Below are 22446 nucleotides of genomic sequence, written 5' to 3'. Positions count from 1 at the left end.
CCCGATGTCTAGCATGTCCACAATTTGAGACACTGCACCTCAGCTGCCTGCTAGAATTCCTTCCTTAAACCTCTCCACCTCTATCTCTCTCAGCTCTAACACTTAGGGAGGTGACAGTCTCGTGGAATTATCACTGGATTGTAAATGCAGAGACCCAGGTCATGCTCTGGGAACCTGGGAACTGTATTCAAACTTAGAGAAGGAAACTGTCGTCCTTATCTGATCTGACTTACCTGTGACTCCAGACCCACAGCAATGTGGCTGACTCTTATAGAATCATACAATCCCTACAGTGTGGAAGCAGGCCATTTGGCCCATCTAGTCCAAACGAACCCTTCAAAGAGCATCCCACCCAGACCTACCCACCTCATCAGGACTGGGGCACAAGAAACCAAATGTAGGAAGACAGCACTAATGTATGCAGGTTATGGAGGGATACACTTATTTTGGTGACATGGATGTGAATATAAGTGGTCTCTCTCTCTCTCTATTATACAGCTACACTTAATTTATTGTAACCTTTTCATTGATTAAAGGATTTTACAGACTGTGAATTCTCGCTGCATTCACCCCGGCACTGCCTTGACCAGCAAGTCTGCCTGCCGCCCTGAGCTCAGTCCACCTGCCGGCCTGAGCTAGCTTGGCTTCACTGCTTTTGCCATATTTCCATCCTAACTAGGTCGAAGCTGTTTGCTTCCACTTCTCATACTGTGTAAATTATTGTCCCCTTACAAAGTTTGTGCTCCTGTCCTGATGAGTGCAAGACATCAAAAGCTTTCACTATGTCCATTTTGTAGCAAAATTCAAGTTCTGTACGAGAAAGCTACTGTTTGTTTACTTAATTAATGTACAGACTGATGGGACCAATATTGGGTTGGAATGCTTTCACACAGGATTTTTAACTGCCCTGTGGGTGATGAGGGATGCACAATAAATTCTGGCCTATCATCCTGTCAATGAATAAAACCAAAATGAACTCCTTCAGGCCTTTTTGACCAGGTTACTGGCCCCTGCCTAAATATGTGCTTATCTGGTTTGATGTCAAAAGAGGTTTATAAATGCTCCTGTAAAGAATGAACAGAGATCTCACCCAGAGGGTTAAGGAAAGCAGACCGTGTTGGCTCACAGCTGAGCTGGAGTCCATGTGGGAGGATAGTGCAAGACAGAGACACATCGAGTGAGAGTCCAGATCTCCCAGTACCAGGAGCTACAGCAAGGAGCTCTCGCTCAGGACATTTTAATGCATTAAAGGCACTATTTAAATATAAGCTGTTGTTCGTATCATCTATCTAATGAATTTTTAATTAGAATATTTCAAAAAAGCAATTTCAATATTGCATAAGGTGAGGGGTTAATGGAACAATATCTACTCATGTTGTAAACACCTGATCCAGCCATTAAACATTTACCAGAAATAAATACCATAATAAAAGGTCCAGGTCATGGCAGTTATTGTAACTGGTTTCGGGATCAGTTTACTAAAGTACAGCAATAAGTGATGTGGCTTTTGGGTAGCTCTCACTCTACAGATGATTGCAACAAGTTGACTCTTGCATCCACAGATGATTAAAGTAAAATTATCATTTGAAAACTTGTCTAAAAAGCAAACAGGCTTCAACAGTTTTCTCCTTCCTGCGTCTTTAAAGGAATAACTCCAGAGCGTTCCCAAATGGTCCATGGCTCATGGTCTGGCTCTATACCAGGCTCCTCGCATCTTCCTCTTCCTATCCCCCACTCCACCATCCCCTCCTATTCCTTGTATTATATTCGGTTTCCTCTTTTAGCAAGTTAAGGGGTGATCTGATCAAAATCTTCAAGATATTAACAGGAAAAGACAGGGGTGGATAAAGTTAAATTATCCCATTGGTTGGGGATTGTGGAACTGAGGGTACAGTTTGGGAATGAGGGCCAGGCCGTTCAGGAGAGATGTTAGGAAGCACAGCTACACACAAAGGGTGGGAGAGCTTTGGAATTCTTTTCCACAAACAGCAGTGGATGCTGGATCAGTTGCTAAGTTTAAATCAGAGATGGATACATGCTTCAAGATATGGGCCAAAGGCAGGTATATGGAGTTAGGCCACAGGTTAGCCACAATCTTATTTAATGGTGGAACAGGTTTGAGGGGCTGAATGGCCTCCTCCTGTTCCTCTAGTCCTTAACTCTATCGATACTTGTTCGCCTTTAACATTCCCTGAACGATGAGTTCCACATTTCACCCATTCTCTGGGGAAAGAGATTTCTCCTGAATTCTGCAGAGGATTTATTTGAGTGTGTGTTCTATTGACCACCCTTTGTTCTGGACTCCCTGTTAATGAAACATCATTCTCCAGTCTAATTTATCAATTCCTCTATCGGATCACTCCCTGGTTCTTTATTGAAGAAACTTCACATCTGCAGCAGTTTTAAAAGTTTCTGATAAGTTATAACCTCTCAGTTGTGGTCCTATTTATGTGAATGGCTTTTTGGAGCTTATTTCGAATATAGAGATCAGAACACGCTGGTTACGAACTGGAACTGATGAAGGCAGAGAACAGAGAAACATTTTATTGACAAAAGTCACAGCATGTTGTGATGTGATGGTAAAATATCGGTCTCTAAGCCAGGTTCTCACCCTCAGAGACAAGAGCAAACTGCCACCAAGACACACAATCAGTGACATGAAGGAGTTCTGATATCCTGGGCACACCTCCATATTGTGACACTTGGTCCATTAGCACAAACCACAAACCCTTAGCCCATCCCATAACTGGCTCTGCCTTCCACTTCAAGAGAATTTAATCTCTCATTGTCCGATCCTCCACCAACCATCAAACTGGAACAGTCTCCCAGTCAGCACGGAGCAGGGCTAACAGAGCAGGATATCAGGAGAAGGAGGAGAATATCATCAAACTCTCACTCTGTAGGCTGAACAATGAGAGTTGAAACTTTATTGCTGGAACAGCACAGCAGGTCAGGCAGCATCCAGGGAACAGGAGATTCGACGTTTCGGGCACAGGCCCTTCTTCAGGAATGAGCAGAGAGTGTTCAGCAGGAGAAGATAAAAGGTAGGGAGGAGGGACTTGGAGGAGGGGCGTTGGAAATGTGATAGGTGGAAAGAGGTCAAGGTGAGGGTGATAGGTTGGAGTAGGATGGAGGCGGAGAGGTCAAGAAGAAGACTGCAGGTCAGGAAGGCGGTGCCGGGCTGGAGGGATCCGGCTGAGACAAGGTGGGGGGAGGGGGGATGAAGAAACTGGTGAAGTCCAAGTTCATCCCCTGCGGTTGGAGGGTTCCCAGTCGGAAGATAAGACGCTCCTCCTCCGACCGTCGGGTTGTTGTGGTTTGGCGGTGGATGAGTCCAATGACCTGCATATCCTCGGTGGAGTGGGAGGGGGAGTTGAAATGCTGTGCTACAGGTTGGTTGGGTTGGTTCGTCCGGGTGGCCCAGAGGTGCTCTCTGAATCGCTCTGCAAGTAGGCGGCCTGTTTCCCCAATATAGAGGAGGCCACACCGGCTGCAGCGGATGCAGTAGATGATGTGGGTGGAGGTGCAGGTGAATCTGTGGCGGATATGGAAGTTTCCTTTGGGGCCTTGGAGAGAAGTGAGGGGGGAGGTGTGGGCGCAAGTGTTGCACCTCCTGCGGTTGCAAGGGAAGGTGCCGGGAGTGGAGGTTGGGTTGGTGGGGGGTGTGGATCTGACAAGGGAGACGCGGAGGGAGTGGTCTCTACGGAAAGCTGATAGGGGAGGGGAGGGAAATATATCCTTGGTGCTGGGGTCTGTTTGGAGGTGGCGGAAGTGACGGCGGATGATGCGCTGTACATGGAGATTGGTGGGGTGGTAGGTGAGGACCAGTGGGGTTCTGTCCTGGTGGCGGTTGGAGGGGCGGGGCTCAAGGGCGGAGGAGCGGGAAGTGGAGGAGATGCGGTGGAGGGCACCGTCGACCACGTCGGGGGGGAAATTGCGGTCCTTGAAGAAGGAGGCCATCTGTGTTGTACGTATTTTGAACTGGTCCTCCTGGGAGCAGATGCGGCGGAGACGAAGGAATTGGGAGAATGGGATGGCGTTTTTACAGGGGGCAGGCCCCTGTAAAAACGCCATCCCATTCTCCCAATTCCTTCGTCTCCGCCGCATCTGCTCCCAGGAGGACCAGTTCAAAATACGTACAACACAGATGGCCTCCTTCTTCAAGGACCGCAATTTCCCCCCCCGACGTGGTCGACGGTGCCCTCCACCGCATCTCCTCCACTTCCCGCTCCTCCGCCCTTGAGCCCCGCCCCTCCAACCGCCACCAGGACAGAACCCCACTGGTCCTCACCTACCACCCCACCAATCTCCATGTACAGCGCATCATCCGCCGTCACTTCCGCCACCTCCAAACAGACCCCAGCACCAAGGATATATTTCCCTCCCCTCCCCTATCAGCTTTCCGTAGAGACCACTCCCTCCGCGACTCCCTTGTCAGATCCACACCCCCCACCGACCCAACCACCACTCCCGGCACCTTCCCTTGCAACCGCAGGAGGTGCAACACTTGCGCCCACACCTCCCCCCTCACTTCTCTCCAAGGCCCCAAGGGAAACTTCCATATCCGCCACAGATTCACCTGCACCTCCACCCACATCATCTACTGCATCCGCTGCAGCCGGTGTGGCCTCCTCTATATTGGGGAGACAGGCCGCCTACTTGCGGAGCGATTCAGGGAGCACCTCTGGGCCACCCGGACGAACCAACCCAACCAACCTGTGGCACAGCATTTCAACTCCCCCTCCCACTCCACCGAGGATATGCAGGTCATTGGACTCATCCACCGCCAAACCACAACAACCCGACGGTCGGAGGAGGAGCGTCTTATCTTCCGACTGGGAACCCTCCAACCGCAGGGGATGAACTTGGACTTCACCAGTTTCTTCATCCCCCCTCCCCCCACCTTGTCTCAGCCGGATCCTTCCAGCCCGGCACCGCCTTCCTGACCTGCAGTCTTCTTCTTGACCTCTCCGCCTCCACCCTACTCCGACCTATCACCCTCACCTTGACCTCTTTCCACCTATCACATTTCCAACTCCCCTCCTCCAAGTCCCTCCTCCCTACCTTTTATCTTCTCCTGCTGAACACTCTCTGCTCATTCCTGAAGAAGGGCCTGTGCCCGAAACGTCGAATCTCCTGTTCCCTGGATGCTGCCTGACCTGCTGTGCTGTTCCAGCAATAAAGTTTCAACTTTGATCTCCAGCATCTGCAGACCTCACTTTCTCCCTGAACAATGAGAGTGAACTGCAGAAGCTTACAGCTCCAGTGACCAGGAAGAGAACTGTTTTCTGGACAATGTACTTGGTGTGGACCGACCTGACAGAGGGTTGGAAGCAGATTCAATAGGAAAAGGAATTAAATAGTAATAGAGGAAATAGATGGAGGGCTCGGAGGAAAGATAAGATGATTGGGACCAATTAGATAGCTGCTGCAAAGAGCCAGCACAGCTCTGATGGGCTGAATGATATCCTTTATGCTATGAGATTCTATGAAGAATGAATCTTGTAACAAATCTATTTGCGAAAGATCAGACCACCTCAGTGATTTTTAATGCAACATCAGTAGCTATGCTGCTACTTAGTTTATCAAAACAGTTCTGCACAAATGTCTTTTGACAATGAAATTCTCAGGAGGAAGTGGATCAATTTAGCCTCAATAAAACTAACAAGGCCTTACCACTAGAATAGAGAGTACATCTGCATCATACAATACTTGGCATTATTGTCCACACCATACTATCACCAGCTGCCTCAGGATCCCCTTCTGCAAGGACTTTGCCCAGAACACAAAGCTCACGTGGGATAATTGGAAAGCAATTTATAAACATCCCCCACAATCAACATCATTCAACATTTACAAATAGAAATGTTTTGACATGTGATCATTGTAATAATTACTTAACGAAGTACAAAACACTCAAGAAACACCTTTGAGCTTTTCAATTGACCATGTATTGAGGACTGCAGTTCACCAAACACATTCCTAAAAGTCTGGGAGTCACAGAATCATACAGCATGGAAGCAGGCTCTTCAGTCCAACTCAAATCAGATTAAACCCCAATTTAAGTGAAATGTGCAAAATAAGTTTTCAGTAACAAGTCCAAGTTATCTTTTTCAGTATTTTACAACAGTGACATAATGAGACATAGAAACGTTTACTCTGTTCGGCTGGTGTGTTCACAGTTCAAGCATAAACTAAGCTCTACATTTCAACCATCCCCTTGTTTTTATTAAACAGTGATACCTTGCAGCTTAACATCTGAATGTATTCACTGCAACAGCACATCTGGTGAGTCGCACACAAAGCTGAGAGCAAATTTGTGAAGTTTCGAGAACCAAGCTTTGGAAATCTCAAAGTGGCAGACCAACTATTGTCAACACGTTAAAAGAAAATTCAGAAATGCAAATAAAGATGCAGCCAGAAGGAGCTGCCCTTAGCTACTCAAGGATCAGGGCTTCCTCATCTGAAATAATTTAGCAGCACATTAATTTAACAAGTACCAATACACATGATATACATTCTCTTACCTTTGTTGTTGTAGACATCCAGGTAGTTGGGAGCTGAAAAGATGGTGATTAGTGAAGGGAAGCCTGTTGTTTGACTCTTTCTATACATTCGGTACCTGTGAATATTAATGTACTGAGTTACACAAAGGTTGGGCATTCACACAATTGCATACCATTTACTGAAGTGTATCATTATCATCAAAAGTTTACCCTTCACCTGCCACAGTAAATGACTGCTACATTGTAGGATGTTATGGTGTTAATTAACTCCTTTTCTGTGAATTCACTCCAGACATGCAGCAAGTAATGATTAGTTCAATCAGTGAGGCTACGGATGTTAAATATGCGAGTGTCATTGTTCAAAACAGAACCTGGGTAACGAGATGGAAGGGCCATAAAGGCCACACATTTCACTTCAGTATACCCACAAATTAAAACTACCAATGTTTCAAAATATTTCCTGACAGTCTCCAGGGATTTTGATTCCATTGTGCTATAAAGAACCCCATCCCACATTGTCAACATATCTCAAAGTGAAGACGTTTCTGATAACAGGGCTAACATGGCCTTTTATCAGTTGAAACCTGTGCTGTTACCTTACTGTCACATTTTAGTTTGAAGCAGTGGTTAAAGTTCAGAAACTCTCGGCGGGGAATCCAAAAGCACCAGGTGCCCATTGAGTGAGCTTCTGGAATGTGTTGTTTGAGGTGCTGGGTGCTGACTCCCTGTGTCCCTTCAAGAGGGAGCTGGACCGGTTCCTGACTGGGGCAGAGATCACATTGTATAAAAGGTCAGTGTCTTCGTAGGGAACAGGTGGATTGCCTGGATTAGTTTCAATAGCCTGAGGGACACAGGGAGGAAATCTCCCCTTACTGGCCCCGGGCTTATAGGTCTGTCTTTGGAACGTCTGAAACAGAAACAGGAGAAGTTTGAAACACTCAGCGGGTGCAAACAGCATCGCGGAGAGAGGAACACAGCAAATGTATTGGGCCTGACAGCCATCGTCAGAACGGACTCACTGACTCAGTTTCCTTCTCCACAGGCGCTGTCAAGCCTGCTGGGGATTTTCAGAATGCTCTAGTTCGATTTGAGGTTCCCAGCATTTGCAATATTTTACTCCTTACCCAAATGTACTGAGGAAACAGTCACAGGATGCAGACAGCTGCACATGAGGTTCACTCAGCTCGGCCAAATTTTAATCGATTGAATCACCTGAATCAAAATTCTCTTCAGCAGGTCATTGTTGCAACCAAAACAATTCACTGCACAGGAAGATGTCAGGGGCTCTGGTGCTGTAATGGCAGTGTCCCTACCTCTAAGGCAGGGGGCCCGGCTTCACGCCTCCAGTTGCTGCAGAGATGTGTCTTAACACCTCCGAACAGGCTGAATGGAAAATATTCACAGGAAGCCATCCCTAAACAATTCAGTATTTATTGATCAATGTAATGAATTTAAGCTGCTCAGTGGAGCATACCCAGTATGAGAGTCATTATAAAGGACTTAACTTAATGAAAGCAGGAATAACATTACACTGCTGCTGGAAAAGCAAACACTTACCCAGCATCCTGTGCTTCATGAGCTCGGATTACTGATAATAAATTATTGTGTTGTAGGAATTCACATACAGCAGGGTAACTGCAAATAAACAGATTAAAACTGGTTAAAGTGTGAAACCTTGTTTAAAATGATCATGAGATAAACACGAGGCAGAAGTGAATGGGAGACAATGGTAGGCTGAGATGAAGAGCTGATGGAGGAGGATTGTGTGGACCACAAATACAGCATTGGACCTTCTGTACAAATGATTCTGGATTAGTGGTGATGGAAGAGCACAGCAGTTCAGGCAGCATCAAAGGGGCTTTTGCCAGAAACGTCGATTTCGCTGCTCCTCGGATGCTGCCTGAACTGCTGTGCACTTCCAGCACCACTAATCCAGAATCTGGTTTTCATCATCTGCGGTCATTGTTTTTACCTCCTGTACAAATGGCCCGTTTCAATCCTGTACATTGTGTGGAATTCTCAGCTTAAAGCCTGATAGTCACAAATCAATTTATAAAAACTCAACAACATAATCTTTGGCGATCTGCAAGCATCCCCCCAGGTGACGATGGCTTTGTCCTTTCAGTATGTGACGTGGAGGATGAGGTTCTGTTCATCCTTCACCTTCTCAGGCCAGTGATCCGCACCGATCGACTCTGTCCACGAAACACCTCCACTTTCAAATTCTCAACCTAGTTTTCGAATCCCTGACTGCCTTCAGCCTTCAGCCTTCTCCAGCCCCACAATACTTCTGTGTTCCTCCAAAGCAGACATCTCAATCCCTGGAGATTTCCATCGCTCTGTCAACAGCCGTGCCTACTGTTTCTAAATCAGAGGCTGTGGAACATTTGCTGAAAACCTCTCAGTGTTTCTCTGTCCCCTTCCAAATCCACTCCTTATCCAAACATTTGCCCTGACGTGGCTGCTTACCTTCGTGTGACCCACCTCGAGATGCTTCATTTCAATCAAAGTGAGGGATAACCACAAGTAGCTAGCAATTCTGATGCAGAGAACTTGCTCTTTATTAAAAGAGCAAAGATCCTTGCAACTTTAGGGCAGGTGATGGCCTAGTCTTACTAATCACCAGACTATTAATCCAGAGACCCAGGGCATGTTCTGGGTTTGAATCCTCCCAAGGTAGGTGGGGAATTTGAAGTTCATTCATATCTGAAATGGCTGAGCACGATGCTCAGTTCAAGAGTAATTAGGGATGGGCAACACACGCAGGGCACAAATCAAAATTGGAATTACTGGAAAAAACTCAGTATGTCTGGCAGCATCTGTGGAGGGAAACCAGAGTTAACATTTGGGGCCCAGTGACCCTTGTTCAGAATGAATACAGGTCTTGCCAGTGACACACTCATCCTATGGAAGAATAAAGATATAAGAAGTGCAGATATCCACAATTCTTCAACTGCAAGTCCACAATAAGTATTCAATGTGGAAGTTTTCATAACTGTTACCCAAAGTAAATTAATCTGCTCGAAACATCCATGTTATAAACTCAGCTTGCAAGAGAAGACATTGCTTTCTCACTCACTGTTATATTAAAGCAGGACAGAGGAGATACCCCACCCCAGCTTGAGTAAAACATCACGAGAGAAACACCGTTTACCTATCTGTACCACATGCTGATTTCCAAGATTCACAATGAAGTGTTCAATCGATTGACACACGACTCAATACAACAGCGGTTAAATAACACGTTGCCAAATTGTAATCAAGCTGTTTCCCATGAGTTGTATTCGCTCTGTGTATATACATCTCTCCTCAGGTTTAAATAAAACAAAGACTGCAATCTGACCTGAAAAAGCACCAACCATCTGAGGACTCAGTTAGCACAGACAAACATCAGCTGAAATGTTTGGTTCCAGTGTGTGATGATGTGTTTCTAGGCTGTAAAATGCTTTAGCCCTGGGGAGTACAGCACATTGGAGACTGCACAGAGGGTCAGAATTTGGGGGATATATTAGATCTGGGAGAGTCATGGGGTTGGATGAAAGTGATTGAGGTACAGAGATGGTAGTAGGGAAAACAGATTCAAATTGGAGGACAACTTTCAGATCAAACCAGGAGCTAGTGTTGGTCATCAAACACAGGGCACAGTTACAATGTGTAAAAAACATTTGGATAAGTACATAATAGGAAAGGCTACGAGGGACAAGGGCCAGGAGCAGGCAAATGGGACCTAGTTTAAACTGGGATTATGTTTGGCATGGACTGGTCGGTTTCTGTGCTGTATGACCCTATGAGAAGTGAGATTGGAAGGTGGTGGGCACTGACACCGGTAAGTGGAAACAGTTGTTGACATTCTGACTTCTGGAGTCTGACTGCTTCGAATGGCTTTGGAAGAGGGGAGCAGAAACAAAAATCTCAGCTAACCAGGGCCCAGAGAAAACAGGAGCCAGTGAATCATGCAGCATCTCAACATACTGAATAGCTCTGCAAATGCAACAGGGTTAGAGATGCTGGAATGGGACTCCCTTCAGCCACTCCAGGGGATGTTTCTCACAGGATTGACCATCACAGTACAGACTATCGCCTCGTGAGCAAGAAGGCTGCCACCTAAAGTGAGAATGATCGCAGAGTGTTCTGACTGAGTGACAGTGCTCCCCGTGGAGCTGAGCTCACACTTGCAGGATCATTCATAAATATTGAGTGTATGTTATTAACCAGCACCTGCAGCTTCATGAAAGGGAAAAGAGCAACATCAATCTTTTCTTTCAGGCAGTACGGGAGGATTATGGGGGTCCCACAAATTGTTTTGTTTTCAGGGCTCGCTGGCAGAAATATCAGTAATCATCTTCTGAAAACCAATCCATTGGCTCATGCCTGTTCACAATTACTCACCTTTTCCGATATAAGGTTTGTCTTAGCGGCCTGGGGAGACTCTACTGTGTCCAAGAACATTCCAATCTAACGCACATAGCCTTAGCGGCTGGTGAAAACGTTCAATTGACACGTTCGAAAGGGAGTTGGGAGAAACATTTGGAAATAAATACTTGTTGGGCCATGGCAAAAGAGGAGAGGGGTGGGACGATTTGGATAGTTCCTTCAGAACGCTGCCTGGTAAAGATGGGCTGAACAGCCTAAGTGTAATGCACCATTCTATATTCTATCAAAGATACAGAACTGAAATGGATAATACAATACTAAATTAGAACACTAGGTACTTTTAAAATAGGGTTAAGTTTCCACTTCCTGATTTAATTATTCTCTGTCTTTTACGTCACTGTATGCCCAGGACATGGTCTGGATTATTCCATGTTGGGGAGTACCAGTTCAAATAAATTCAACATCACGTGGCTTTCCCCGAGCGGTGTCCAACCAACAACAATGGGAGAGAGACATTGGGAACTAACTCACCGTTCCGTTGTTTCTTGGACCTGACGCAGGCAGTACTTCCTGCACACCCTGCCTGTTGTCTACATTTACACTCAGAGTCACAGAGATCTACAGCATGGAAACAGACCCTTCGGTCCAACCCGTCCATGCCGACCAGATATCCCAAGCCAATCTAGTCCCACCTGCCAGCACCCGGCCCATATCCCTCCAAACCGTTCCTATTCATATACCCATCCAAATGCCTCTTAAATGTTGCAATTGTACCAGTCTCCACCACTTCCTCTGGCAGCTCATTCCATACACATACCACCCTCAGTGAAAAAGTTGCCCCTTGGGTCTCTTTTATATCTTTCACCCCTCACCCTAAACCTATGCCCTCTAGTTCTGGACTCCCCTACCCCAGGGAAGAGACTTTGTCTATTTATCCTATCCATGCCCCTCATGATTTTATAAACCTCGACAACGTCACCCCTCAGCCTCCGACGGTCCAGGGAAAATAGTCCCAGCCTGTTCAGCCTCTCCCCATAGCTCAAATCCTCCTCTTGCTGTCAATTTCCCAGAAGGTTGCTCCACACACACTGCTCCATGGTAGGTCTGAACAATCCAGCACACCCTGTGACAGTAGTTTGCAGAAACGTTTCAAGCCATCAGTCAATCACTTCACAAACTGATTAGCTCACATCAGCACTTCCCTATATCTCAATCCAAGTGGAGTTGCTGGACCATCCGCCACCAGCCAAGAACCAGCCTGCTTGGGCAATTCCCTGGCAGGTTATAAACTGCTGCCAGTTGTTGCTAAGGACAGGTGAGAAGTTCAGATTTTCACTTCAGTAAACTGCACCCACACACAACCACTGGCACTATTACAACCTGACTTATTTTCAGACAAAACAGCTTAGACATTTAGATAAGGTTAGAGACAAAAAACTGCAGATGCTGGGATCCAAAATAGACAAGCAGGAGACTGGAAGAACAGAGCAAGGCAGGCAGCATCAGGAGGGAGAGGGACACAGCAAGGCAGGCAGCATCAGGAGGGAGAGGGACACAGCAAGGTAGGCAGTACCAGGAGGGAGAGGGACACAGCAGGCAGGCAGTACCAGGAGGGAGAGGGACACAGCAGGCAGGCAGCATCAGGAGGGAGAGGGACACAGCAGGCAGGCAGTACCAGGAGGGAGAGGGACACAGCAGGCAGGCAGCATCAGGAGGTGCAGAAGAATCCTGAAAAAGAGTTCTACCTGAAACATTGATTTCACCTCCTGATACCGCCTGGCTTGCTGTGTCCCTCCCCCTCCTGATACCGCCTGGCTTGCTGTGTCCCTCCCCCTCCCGATACCGCCTGGCTTGCTGTGTCCCTCCCCCTCCCGATACCGCCTGGCTTGCTGTGCTCTTCCAGCCTCCTGTTTGTCTACTCTGGACATTTATGCAAAACAAAGTTTCTCTGACACATTTGAGTGTTGATACTTTAGAGACTGAGCTGGTGTGGACTGGCTGCGTAGAGTCAGGGTTCACTGATACAGCATTTGAGGATTTCCTCCCGGACACTACAAGGTTCCAACACTCCTGAAGGTACTGTCATTAAAACTGCACACCATCAGTAACCACAGGACTTGCAGGGGCTGGTGTTCCCATGCACCTGCTGCCCTTGTCCTCCTAGATGGAAGTGGGCTTTAGGACAAGAACAAAGAACAAAAGATGAATACAGCACAGGAATGTGCCCTTCGGCCCACCAAGCCTGTGCAGATACAAGGCACTGTTTCAGGATCTTTGGTGAATTTAGTTCCCATTCAAAGGGCTGACAGCTCTGCTGGGTCAGCAGCTCTGTGTGAGTGGGACCCCTCCTCCATCCCTCCCACCTGGGTTCACTGGTCTGGGAGAGGGGCCACCTGGTGCCCATGAGCAGGACGGGTCTCCCACCAGCTCCCCACAGCTGCAGGACAGGCTCCCAACACCATCACGACAAACCACTAAGCTGGAGGGAGGGGAGAGTGAGCTGGGACGGAGTGTGAACTGGGAGGGAGGGGCAGAGTGAACTGGGAGGGAGGGAGGGAGGGGCAGAGTGAGCTGGGAGGGAGGGAGGGAGGGGCAGAGTGAGCTGGGAGGGAGGGAGGGAGGGGCAGAGTGAGCTGGGAGGGAGGGAGGGAGGGGCAGAGTGAGCTGGGAGGGAGGGAGGGAGGGAGGGGCAGAGTGAGCTGGGAGGGAGGGAGGGCGAGCTGGGAGGGAGGGGGAGGGCGAGCTGGGAGGGAGGGGGAGAGTGAGCTGGGAGGGAGGGGGAGAGTGAGCTGGGAGGGAGGGGGAGAGTGAGCTGGGAGGGAGGGAGGGAGGGGGGGGGGGAGAGTGAGCTGGGAGGGAGGGAGGGAGGGAGGGAGGGAGGGGGGAGAGTGAGCTGGGAGGGAGGGAGGGAAGGGGAAAGTGAGCTGGGAGGGCCGGAAGATGTTTCATTGTGATTTGTCCAGGTTGAGGGAGTGGGGAAATACATGGCAGAATGCAGTATAATGCAGATAAATGTGAGGTTATCACTTTGGGAGCAAAAACAGGAAAGTAGATAATTGGAATGGTGACAGACAGAGAAAGCGGGTGGTGCAGTGTGACCTGGGTGCCCTTGCACACCAGTTACTACAGGGAGGAGCTGTACCTACAGCAGGCAGTGAAAAAGGTAAATGTACAGCGAGAGGATTCAGGTACAGGAGCTGGGATGTCTTGCTACAATTATACAGGGCCTTAGAGAGACCACCCCTGGAGTACTAGGTGCAGTTTTCATTGAATCACAGAATCCCTACAGTGTGGAAACAGACCCTTTGGCCCAACAAGTCCACACTGACCTTCCGAAAAGTAACCCACCAAAACCCATTCTCCTACATTTTACCCTTGAATAATGCACCTAACCTACACATCCCCGAATACTATGGGCCATTTAGCATGGCTAATTCACCTCATCTGCACATCTATGGACTGTGGGAGGAAACTGGAGCACCCGGAGGAAACCCACGCAGACACGGGGAGAATGTGCAAACTCCACACAGTCAGTCGCGAGAGGGTGGAATCGAACCTGGGACCCTGGCGCTGTGAGGTAGCAGTGCTAACCACTGAGCCACCATGCTCTCTCTATTTGATGGAGGATGCTCTGGCGATGGAGGGAGTTCAAATGAGGTTTACCAGACGGATTCCTGGGATGGCAGGACTGACATGTGGAGAGAGACTGGATCAGTTAGGACTATATTCACTGCAGTTTGGAAGAATGAGGGGGATCTCATTGAAACTGATAAAATTCTAACAGGACGAGATAGTAAAAACAGGAAGGGTGTCTAGAATCGGGCTCACAATCTAAGGGTATGGAGGGGCCATCTAGGACTGAGCTGAGGAGAAATGTCTTCACCCAGAGAGTGGGGAGCCTGTGCAATTCTCGCCCACAGAAAGTCGCTGAGGCCAAAATGTTTTCAAGAAGGAGTTAGGTACAGTTCTTAGAGTTAAAGGGATCAAAGGGTCTGGGGAGACCGTGGAGACAGGAGAATGAGTTGCATGATCAGCCACAATCATATTGAATGGTAGAGCAGACATGAAGGGCTGAATGGCTTACTCTTTCCAACTCCCAGTGTTCCTCCACTAAAGCCAGTCCTGTCTGTCTAAACTAACATTACCAGTATGTTTTAACTGGGTCCAGTGCCCTCTGAAATGCAAACTTATTTCAAGAACTTGCTTCCAAATAAACCTGTTGGACTATAACCTGGTGTGTGATTTCTAACCTTATTTCAAGGTGGCATCCCAAACCACAAATCCCTTTCCCTTTAAGAGTGGTCAGACTGATTGAACACATCCATTTTAGTTGAGGGGTTTTAAGGCCTGACATTTACCGTAAGACCAGGAGAGGACATTCAGCTCCTGGAGTCTACTCCATCAGTTAGAGCAATGACTGACTACCAGCTACCAAGCCTGACTTGGTAACTCTTAAAACCAGCTTGCCCACAGAAAGCTACCCTACTCCAGCCACAACAGCATTTCAGGGGAAAGTGTGTTCCAGACTAAACAAAAAATGTGGATGCTAGAAACCAGAAACAAAAACAGAAATTACTGGAGAAACTCAGCAGGTCTGCCATCATCTGTGAAGAGAAAGTACAGTTAACGTTCCATGTCCAGTGACATCTCCTTATTCTGAAGGAGTGTCATACCCAGACTTGAAACATTAACTCAGCTTTCTCTCTCCACAGATGCTGCCAGACCTGCTGAGTTTTTCCAGCAATTTCTGTTTTTGCTTCAGGGTTCCAGATTCCAACTCCCCAATATGGAGAAATGTTTCCTGACATAACGCCCTGAATATTCTGGTTCAGATTTCAAGTTAACATCCCATTTTGTACCAACATCCTCACCCTACCCCAGCCCCATGCCAGAAGCAAGTGGTTCGACACTGTCTTCAGATCAAATGCTAAATTATGTTTGATAACATATAGTATATTACAGATAACAATGCCATATTTTGATAATAAGCTGTAAATCAGATATAGCATTAAATACAAGTATACCTTACCACAAATTAGGAATAATTTGTTCTGCGCTTTAAGGGATTTTGACTTTGAACAGGAACATTGGGGTTGTAGTACCAGACATGGCCAGGAGATGGTGATGCTCCACAGTAGCAGCTTCAGAGAGGAATTGACCAAGTGACCACAGCAAAGCTGGATGCTGACCCAAAAGGTCAGGGTTCAAAATCCCACATCTCTCTGAGGTCTCTCATACCTGATCCAAACAGGTTAACTCAAAAATATCATCCTGGTTGATCCCCACAAGTTGGTACTTACTGCCCTGAGTGTTTGACTCCCTGGCTGTTCTGTCTCATCAGAAAGTGGCTGTTTCACCAGGATGAAATCTAATGCCCTCTCATACTGGGGGGGGAGGGGGGGGAAATGGGGTATTTCATCAGGTGGGGGGTCTAGATGGGGCTGTGGGTGACTTTCCGCTCTCAGAACTTTGAGAGAGTTGGGGACAGAGGTGAGCATAGTGGCCATCACTCAGAAGAAGGTGCTGGGGAAGCTGGAAGGTCTGAAGGTGAATAAGTCACCCAGACCAGATGGACCACAGCCCAAAGTTCTGAAGGAGATAGCTGAGGAGATTCTAGAGGCATTAGTGGTGGTCCTTCAGGAATCAGGGACGGTTCCAGAGGACTGGGAAACTGCTAATGTAACACCCCTGTTTAATAAAGGAGGGAGGCAGAAGTTGGGAAACTATATGTCAGTTAGCCTGACCTCAGTCACTGGTAAGGGTTGAGTCCATTATACAATATGAAATTACAGAGCACTTGGCACTGCATAGTAAAATAGGGCTGAGGCAAGGGCAGCTTACATCTGACCAATCGGTTAGAATTCTTTGAGGAGATAATGAGCAAGTTAGACAAAGGAAAGACAAAGGAGAGCCAGAGGACATGATCTATTTGGATTTCCAGAAGGCCTTTGACAAGGTGCCGCACAGGAGTCTGCTCAATAAGATAAGAGCCCATGGTGTTAGGGTCAAGGAACTATCATGGATAAAGGATTGACTAACTGGTCGAAAGGCTTTTGTCTGAAACGTCGATTTTCCTGCTCCTCAGATGCTGCCTGACATGCTGGGCTTTTCCAGCACCACTCTGATCCTGACTCTAATCTCCAGCATCTGCAGTCCTTACTTTTTCCTGACCGGTGGAAGGCTGAGTGACAGGTTACTCACTTTAGTCAGAGGAACAGAGGTCTAGACTACTGTCTAATGGGAAAAGGCTTGGGAAATCTGAAGCACAAAGAGACTTAAACCTAGTCCTGAACTCAGACTCCTAAGTTAACAGGCAGATACAATGTTAGCATTTATTTCAAGAGGGGAAGAATACAGCAGCAGGGATGTATTACTGAGGCAATAGAAGGCTCTGGTCAAATCACATTTGGAATATTGAGAGCAGTTTTGGGCATCATATTGAAGGCTGGAAGTACTGGCCTCGACAGGGGTCGAGAGGAGGTTTACAACAATGATCCTGGATGGGAGATTGCTGCTGGTGTTCACTGAGCTGTGGGGTTGGTCATAGGTCTAACAATCTGTGGGAGCTCTGAGCACAATCAGCAAACTAATGAGCAGCCTCACTGAGATTCTCCAAGCAATTAACTGTTTCCAAGGCAGAGGGAGAGAGATTCCTGATGACCAAGGGAATGATGATTATCAGGGGAAATTCAGGAACGCAGACTCAGATCAGCCAAGATCGCATTGAATGGTGGGTTAGGTTTGAAGGGCTGAGTGGCCTACTCCTGCTCCTTGTTTGTGCGGTGGCCATAGCCTTTGATTAAAGGGGACAGAAGGTGACCTGAAATATTGGGCAGGGATAGTGAGGGATAACAGCTTTCTTTCATTAGCAACCTAAGGGCTTGTCATACCTGCAGCATTTACACAGCGAGTCGAGTTCACATGATACCAGACCAACTGAGCTCCTCCAGCACTTTCCCACAAACATCTTCTTTGGTCGTGGGAGCTTCTTGTGCACAATTTATCTGCTGCATTTCTCACGCTGCCATAGTGACTACACCTTAAGAAGTACTTGGACCGTATGCTTTGTGATGCTTGGAAGTTGTGAACAGTGGAAATACTTGTTCTTTCTTGGAATTGAGACCCCCCTCCCCCATACAGCACAGGTCATTATTGTTAACTGTGTTCAGTGCTAATGAACCCCACACACTGGGAAAAATGGTCAGAACTGGAAGATGGACATTGAGTCTCTGGCCTCGGCAGATCCAGGAGAATGTTCTCTCATGTTGCAGCTCACTGAGTGGGCGTGTCAGAGCCCAGCCAACTCTGTTGCATCAATCCGTCACAAAGCTTCCAGCCCACAGGTTTCGATTCAATCCAGAATGTGTGGGATTCACACTCCTCATAACGATTACTAAACACCACCTCAAAAATACACAATGCTGCTTCATTTACACTGAGACACTGATTGGAGGATGGAAACCACCAGCTCCCCTGGCCAAGAGAGGCAGAAGCTGCAGTCTGTGCCAGCTTAGCTCACCATGAGGGGATACCTCTCCCCACTGGCCCTGGACACGAAGCCGCACGGCTGGAAATCTACAGCAGCTTCTGTGGCTCTGCAGTCTCCCCCCACATCCCCCGCTGCTCTGACTAAATGGAACTCTCTTTCAGAGTCTCACCCTTAACTGCCTGGAAATGCACCCCCAACAGCCCGAGAATGTGGGGTAGGGACAGGGGCCTTAACTTCTGTAGGGAGGCGAGAGCTACACTGCAGGCATCAGTGCTAGACTCCAGGGGTTCATAAACATGGCCATGTGAGGGGACAGAATGCAGGCTGCTCATTAAAGAAAGCTGCTATCCAACACTATCCCCAACCAATCAACAGAGGTAGGCCACTCAGCCCTTCGAGCCTAACCCACCATTCAATATGATCCTGGCTGATCTGAGTCTACATTCCTGCGTTTCCCCTGATAATCATCATCCCCTTGGTCATCAGGAATCTCTCTCCCTCTGCCTTGGAAACAGTTAATCGATTGGAGAATCTCAGTGAGGCTGCTCATTAGTTTGCTGATTGTGCTCAGGACTCCCACAGATTGTCAGACCTATGACCAACCCCACAGCTCAGTGAACACCAACAGCATTCTCACATCGCTCTCTATACACGGCTCAAATTTAAAAACAAACTGCACTCAGCTACACCCATAAATTGTACAAAATGGATCCATTAAGCATGATCTTTGCTAAAGTGCCTGCTTAGGCCACCCTTTTAATCCAAAGTGTTCACTTACTGACTGCTGCTTTTGGATAATGAACATGTGCAACACCCAGTCATTGAGGTGGGAAAACCCTCAAGAGGACAGCTCTCTTCATTGTTTAACTTCATTCCCTGTTGTGGCTCTACAATCCTTAATCTCATTTTCCAACAAAACTGCACAACTCATTCAAAAGTTTCAACCACAGCTCCAGACTCAGCAGTTTGAACTTGGAGTTTAAGATTTCTCTCCCCTTTGTGTGAGTAAGTCTTCCCTGAGCTCATCCCGAAATGATCAGGCTTGGATTTGAAAGCTCGAGTCCTGTTCCTCTCCGCACAGATGCTGTCAGCCGTTCTGACAGAGTAGCTCCTGCATCTTTATATTCCAAACATTAGGAGAAAGTGAGGACTGCAGATGCTGGAGATCAGAGCTGAAAACGTGTTGCTGGAAAAGCGCAGCAGGTCAGGCAGCATCCAAGGGAACAGGAGAATCGACGTTTCGGGCACAAGCCCTTCTTCAGGAATGAGGAAAGTGTGCCCAGCAGGCTAAGATAAAGGTAGGGAGGAGGGACTTAGGGGAGGGCACAGGTTTATTTTCCAATGTTTTGCAGGACAACAATGCAGACTAACATTATTAGCAAGTTAAAATATTAAACTAACTTCTGAGAATACCAACAATTGCAGTTTATGTACAAATGTCACAGGTTGAGCAAAGCACTGTTCTCCGTCGTCATGAATTTTGTGCAAGCTCTGTAACATTCAGGGAATTGTCACAACAATCAGAGAGTGAGGGACAATGGAGGGTAGCCATGCGAGGATATTATTCAAATTCATCAGAACTGTTCCTAAATGGTTCATTAAAAGGATTTAATTATCTCGAGCCTGGTCCAAATAGACATTTCCCCCCAAAAAACAAATATATTTAAATAGAAATGCCTACAATCCTGCTCAGAAAGTTGATTACCTCTTCCAATTCATTTCTATAGAAATAATTGTGCCAGCTCTCCCTCGCTGGTTGACTATAGAGGTATATTTTCAGAGAGGGGGTGTTAAGTGAACCACAGTGAGAGGGGTTTGCTGGCAGATCTGCTGACTGTTACACAAATAGTATGAGATCACATTGGGGTGGACACAGTTGGTCAGTAAGGTGGTGGTGGAGTAGGGGCTGTTGAGCCCACGGCTCATCCCTCCCCTCCTTCCCCATTTAGACCACAAGACAAAGCAGCAGAAATTAGGCCAATCAGCCCATCAAGTCTGCTCCACCATTCAATCATGGCTGATCAGTTTCTCAACCCCATTCTCCTGCTTTCCCCCAATAATCTTTGATCCTCTTGCTATTCAAGAGCCTATCGATCTCCTTCTTAAATATACTCAATGACCTGGCCTCCACAGCATCCAAGGCTATGCCCTCGGGTCCTAGTCTCTCCTCCCAAAGGAAACACCTTCCCAACCTCTACTGTCCAGGCCATTCAGTATTCTGCACGTTTCAATCAGAACCCTCCTCATCCTTCTAAACTCCATCGAGTACAGTCCCAGAGTCCTCAAATGTTCCTCATACGTAAAGCCTTTCATTCCTGGGACCATTCTCGTGAACCTCCTCTGGACCCACTCCAGGGCCAATACAGTCTTCCTGAGGTACGGTGCCCAAAATTGCTCACGATATTCTACATGTGGTCTGACCAGAGCCTTATAGAGCCCAGAGCCTCAGAAATACATCCTGCTTTTATATTCTAATATTCTCGACATGAATTACAACATTGTATTCGCCTTCCTAACTACCCATTCAACCTGCAAGTTTACCTTGACAGAAACTTGGACTAGGGCTCTCAAGTCCCTTTGCACTTCTGATTTCTGAGTTTTCTCCCTATTTAGAAAATAGTCCATGCCTCCATTGTTCCCACTAATGTGCAAGACCACACACTTTTCTATGTTGTACTCCATCTGCCACTTTGCCCACTCTCCTAACCTGTCTAAATGCTTCTGCAGCCTCCCCACCTCCTCAATGCTATTTGTCCCCCTACTTATCTTTGTATCACCTGCAGACTTAGCCAAAATGCCCTCAGTTCTTTCATCTAGATCATTAATGTATAAAGCGAAAAGCTGTGGTCCCAACACTGACCCTTGCGGAACACCACTTGCCTTCGGCTTCATCCCCACCCTCTGCTTTCTGCCAGACAGCCAAGCTTCTATCCATGCTAGTGCCTTGCCGCTAACACCATGGGCCCTTACCCTACTCAGTAACCTCCTGTGTGGCACCTTGTCAAAGGCCTTCATGAAGTCCAGGTAGATAACATCCATTGGCTCTCCTTGGTCTAACCTGCTCATTACTTCCTCAAAGAGTTCGAGCAGATTTGTCAGGTATGACGTCCCCTTGATGAAACCATGCTGACTTTGTCCTATTATACCATATACTTCCAAGTATTTAGAAATCTCATGCTTCACAATGGATTCCAGGATCTTACCCTTGACCGAGGTTGGGAGAATCGGTCTGTCATTTTCTGTCTTCGGTCTTAATCCCTTTTTAAATAGAGGTGTCACGTTTGCGATTTTCCAATCCTCTGGAGCCCTCCTTTCTTCTAGCGATTCCTGAGAGATCACCATTACTGTCTTCAGCTATCTCCCTTCGAACTCTGGGTGTAGTCCATCTGGTCCAAGTGATTTATCCAACTTCAGGCCATTCAGTTTTTATAGCACCTTCTCCTTGGTGATGGCCACTGTATTCAGCTCTGCCCCCTCACTCACTTGAATTTTTGGGATATTACTTGTGTCTTCCACTGTGAAGACAGACGTGAAGCAATTGTTCAGTTCCTCAGCCATTTCCCTGTTCCCCACTACAATCTCTCCAGTGTCATTTTTCAGAGGCCCAATGTCCACATTTGCCTCTCTTTTGCCCTTTATATATCTAAAGAAACTCTTAGTCTTCCTTTATATTACTGGCTAGCTTACCCTCATATTTAATCTTCTCCCTCCTGATTTCTTTTGTGTTGTCCTCTTTGGTCTTTGTAAGCTTCCCAATCCTCTGGGTTCCCACCGCTGTTCGCCACATTATCTGCTTTCTCTTTTGCTTTTATGCTATAACCTGACTTCCCTGGTCAGCCATGGTTACCTCACCCTCCCTGTACCAAGCTTCCTTTTCCTTGGGATGAATCTCTGCTGTGTCTCCTGAATTACTCCCCGGAACCCCAGCCCTTGCTGTTCCAACATCTTTCCTGCTCAGCTCCTCTCCCGTTCCTGATGACGAGCTTATGCCCGAAATGCCGACTCTCCTGCTCCTTGGATGCTGCCTGACCTGCTGCGCTTTTCCAGTGTCACACTTTTCGGCTCCTGTCCCAGGCA

General features: G+C 47.3%; 1 protein-coding gene and 1 long non-coding RNA gene across 7 annotated transcripts in view; one reads left to right on the top strand and one right to left on the bottom strand.

Annotated features, from left to right (window-relative positions):
• The window catches only part of LOC122539543 (protein phosphatase 3 catalytic subunit alpha), a 332195-nt gene that overhangs the window by 59835 nt on the left and 249914 nt on the right, over window positions 1–22446 (bottom strand). For all 5 annotated transcript variants that reach the window (XM_087979864.1, XM_043674511.2, XM_043674507.2 and 2 more), the window contains exons 7-8: window positions 8064–8141; window positions 6528–6622 (exon numbers count right to left, since the gene is read on the bottom strand). In XM_087979864.1, the coding sequence (XP_087835990.1) occupies window positions 6528–6622; window positions 8064–8141 (173 nt within the window). The remainder of the gene's footprint in view (window positions 1–6527; window positions 6623–8063; window positions 8142–22446) is intronic.
• LOC122539544 (uncharacterized) overlaps window positions 1–22446 on the top strand; it is a 68735-nt gene that overhangs the window by 35480 nt on the left and 10809 nt on the right. The window lies entirely within an intron of this gene.

This window comes from Chiloscyllium plagiosum, unplaced genomic scaffold (assembly GCF_037043375.1).
Source record: "Chiloscyllium plagiosum isolate Xiang-an unplaced genomic scaffold, Cpla_swu_hap1 HiC_scaffold_36, whole genome shotgun sequence".
Taxonomy (NCBI): Eukaryota; Metazoa; Chordata; class Chondrichthyes; order Orectolobiformes; family Hemiscylliidae; genus Chiloscyllium; species Chiloscyllium plagiosum.
Note: the sequence above shows the minus strand (reverse complement) of the source record. Positions and strands in the feature narration are given on the sequence as shown.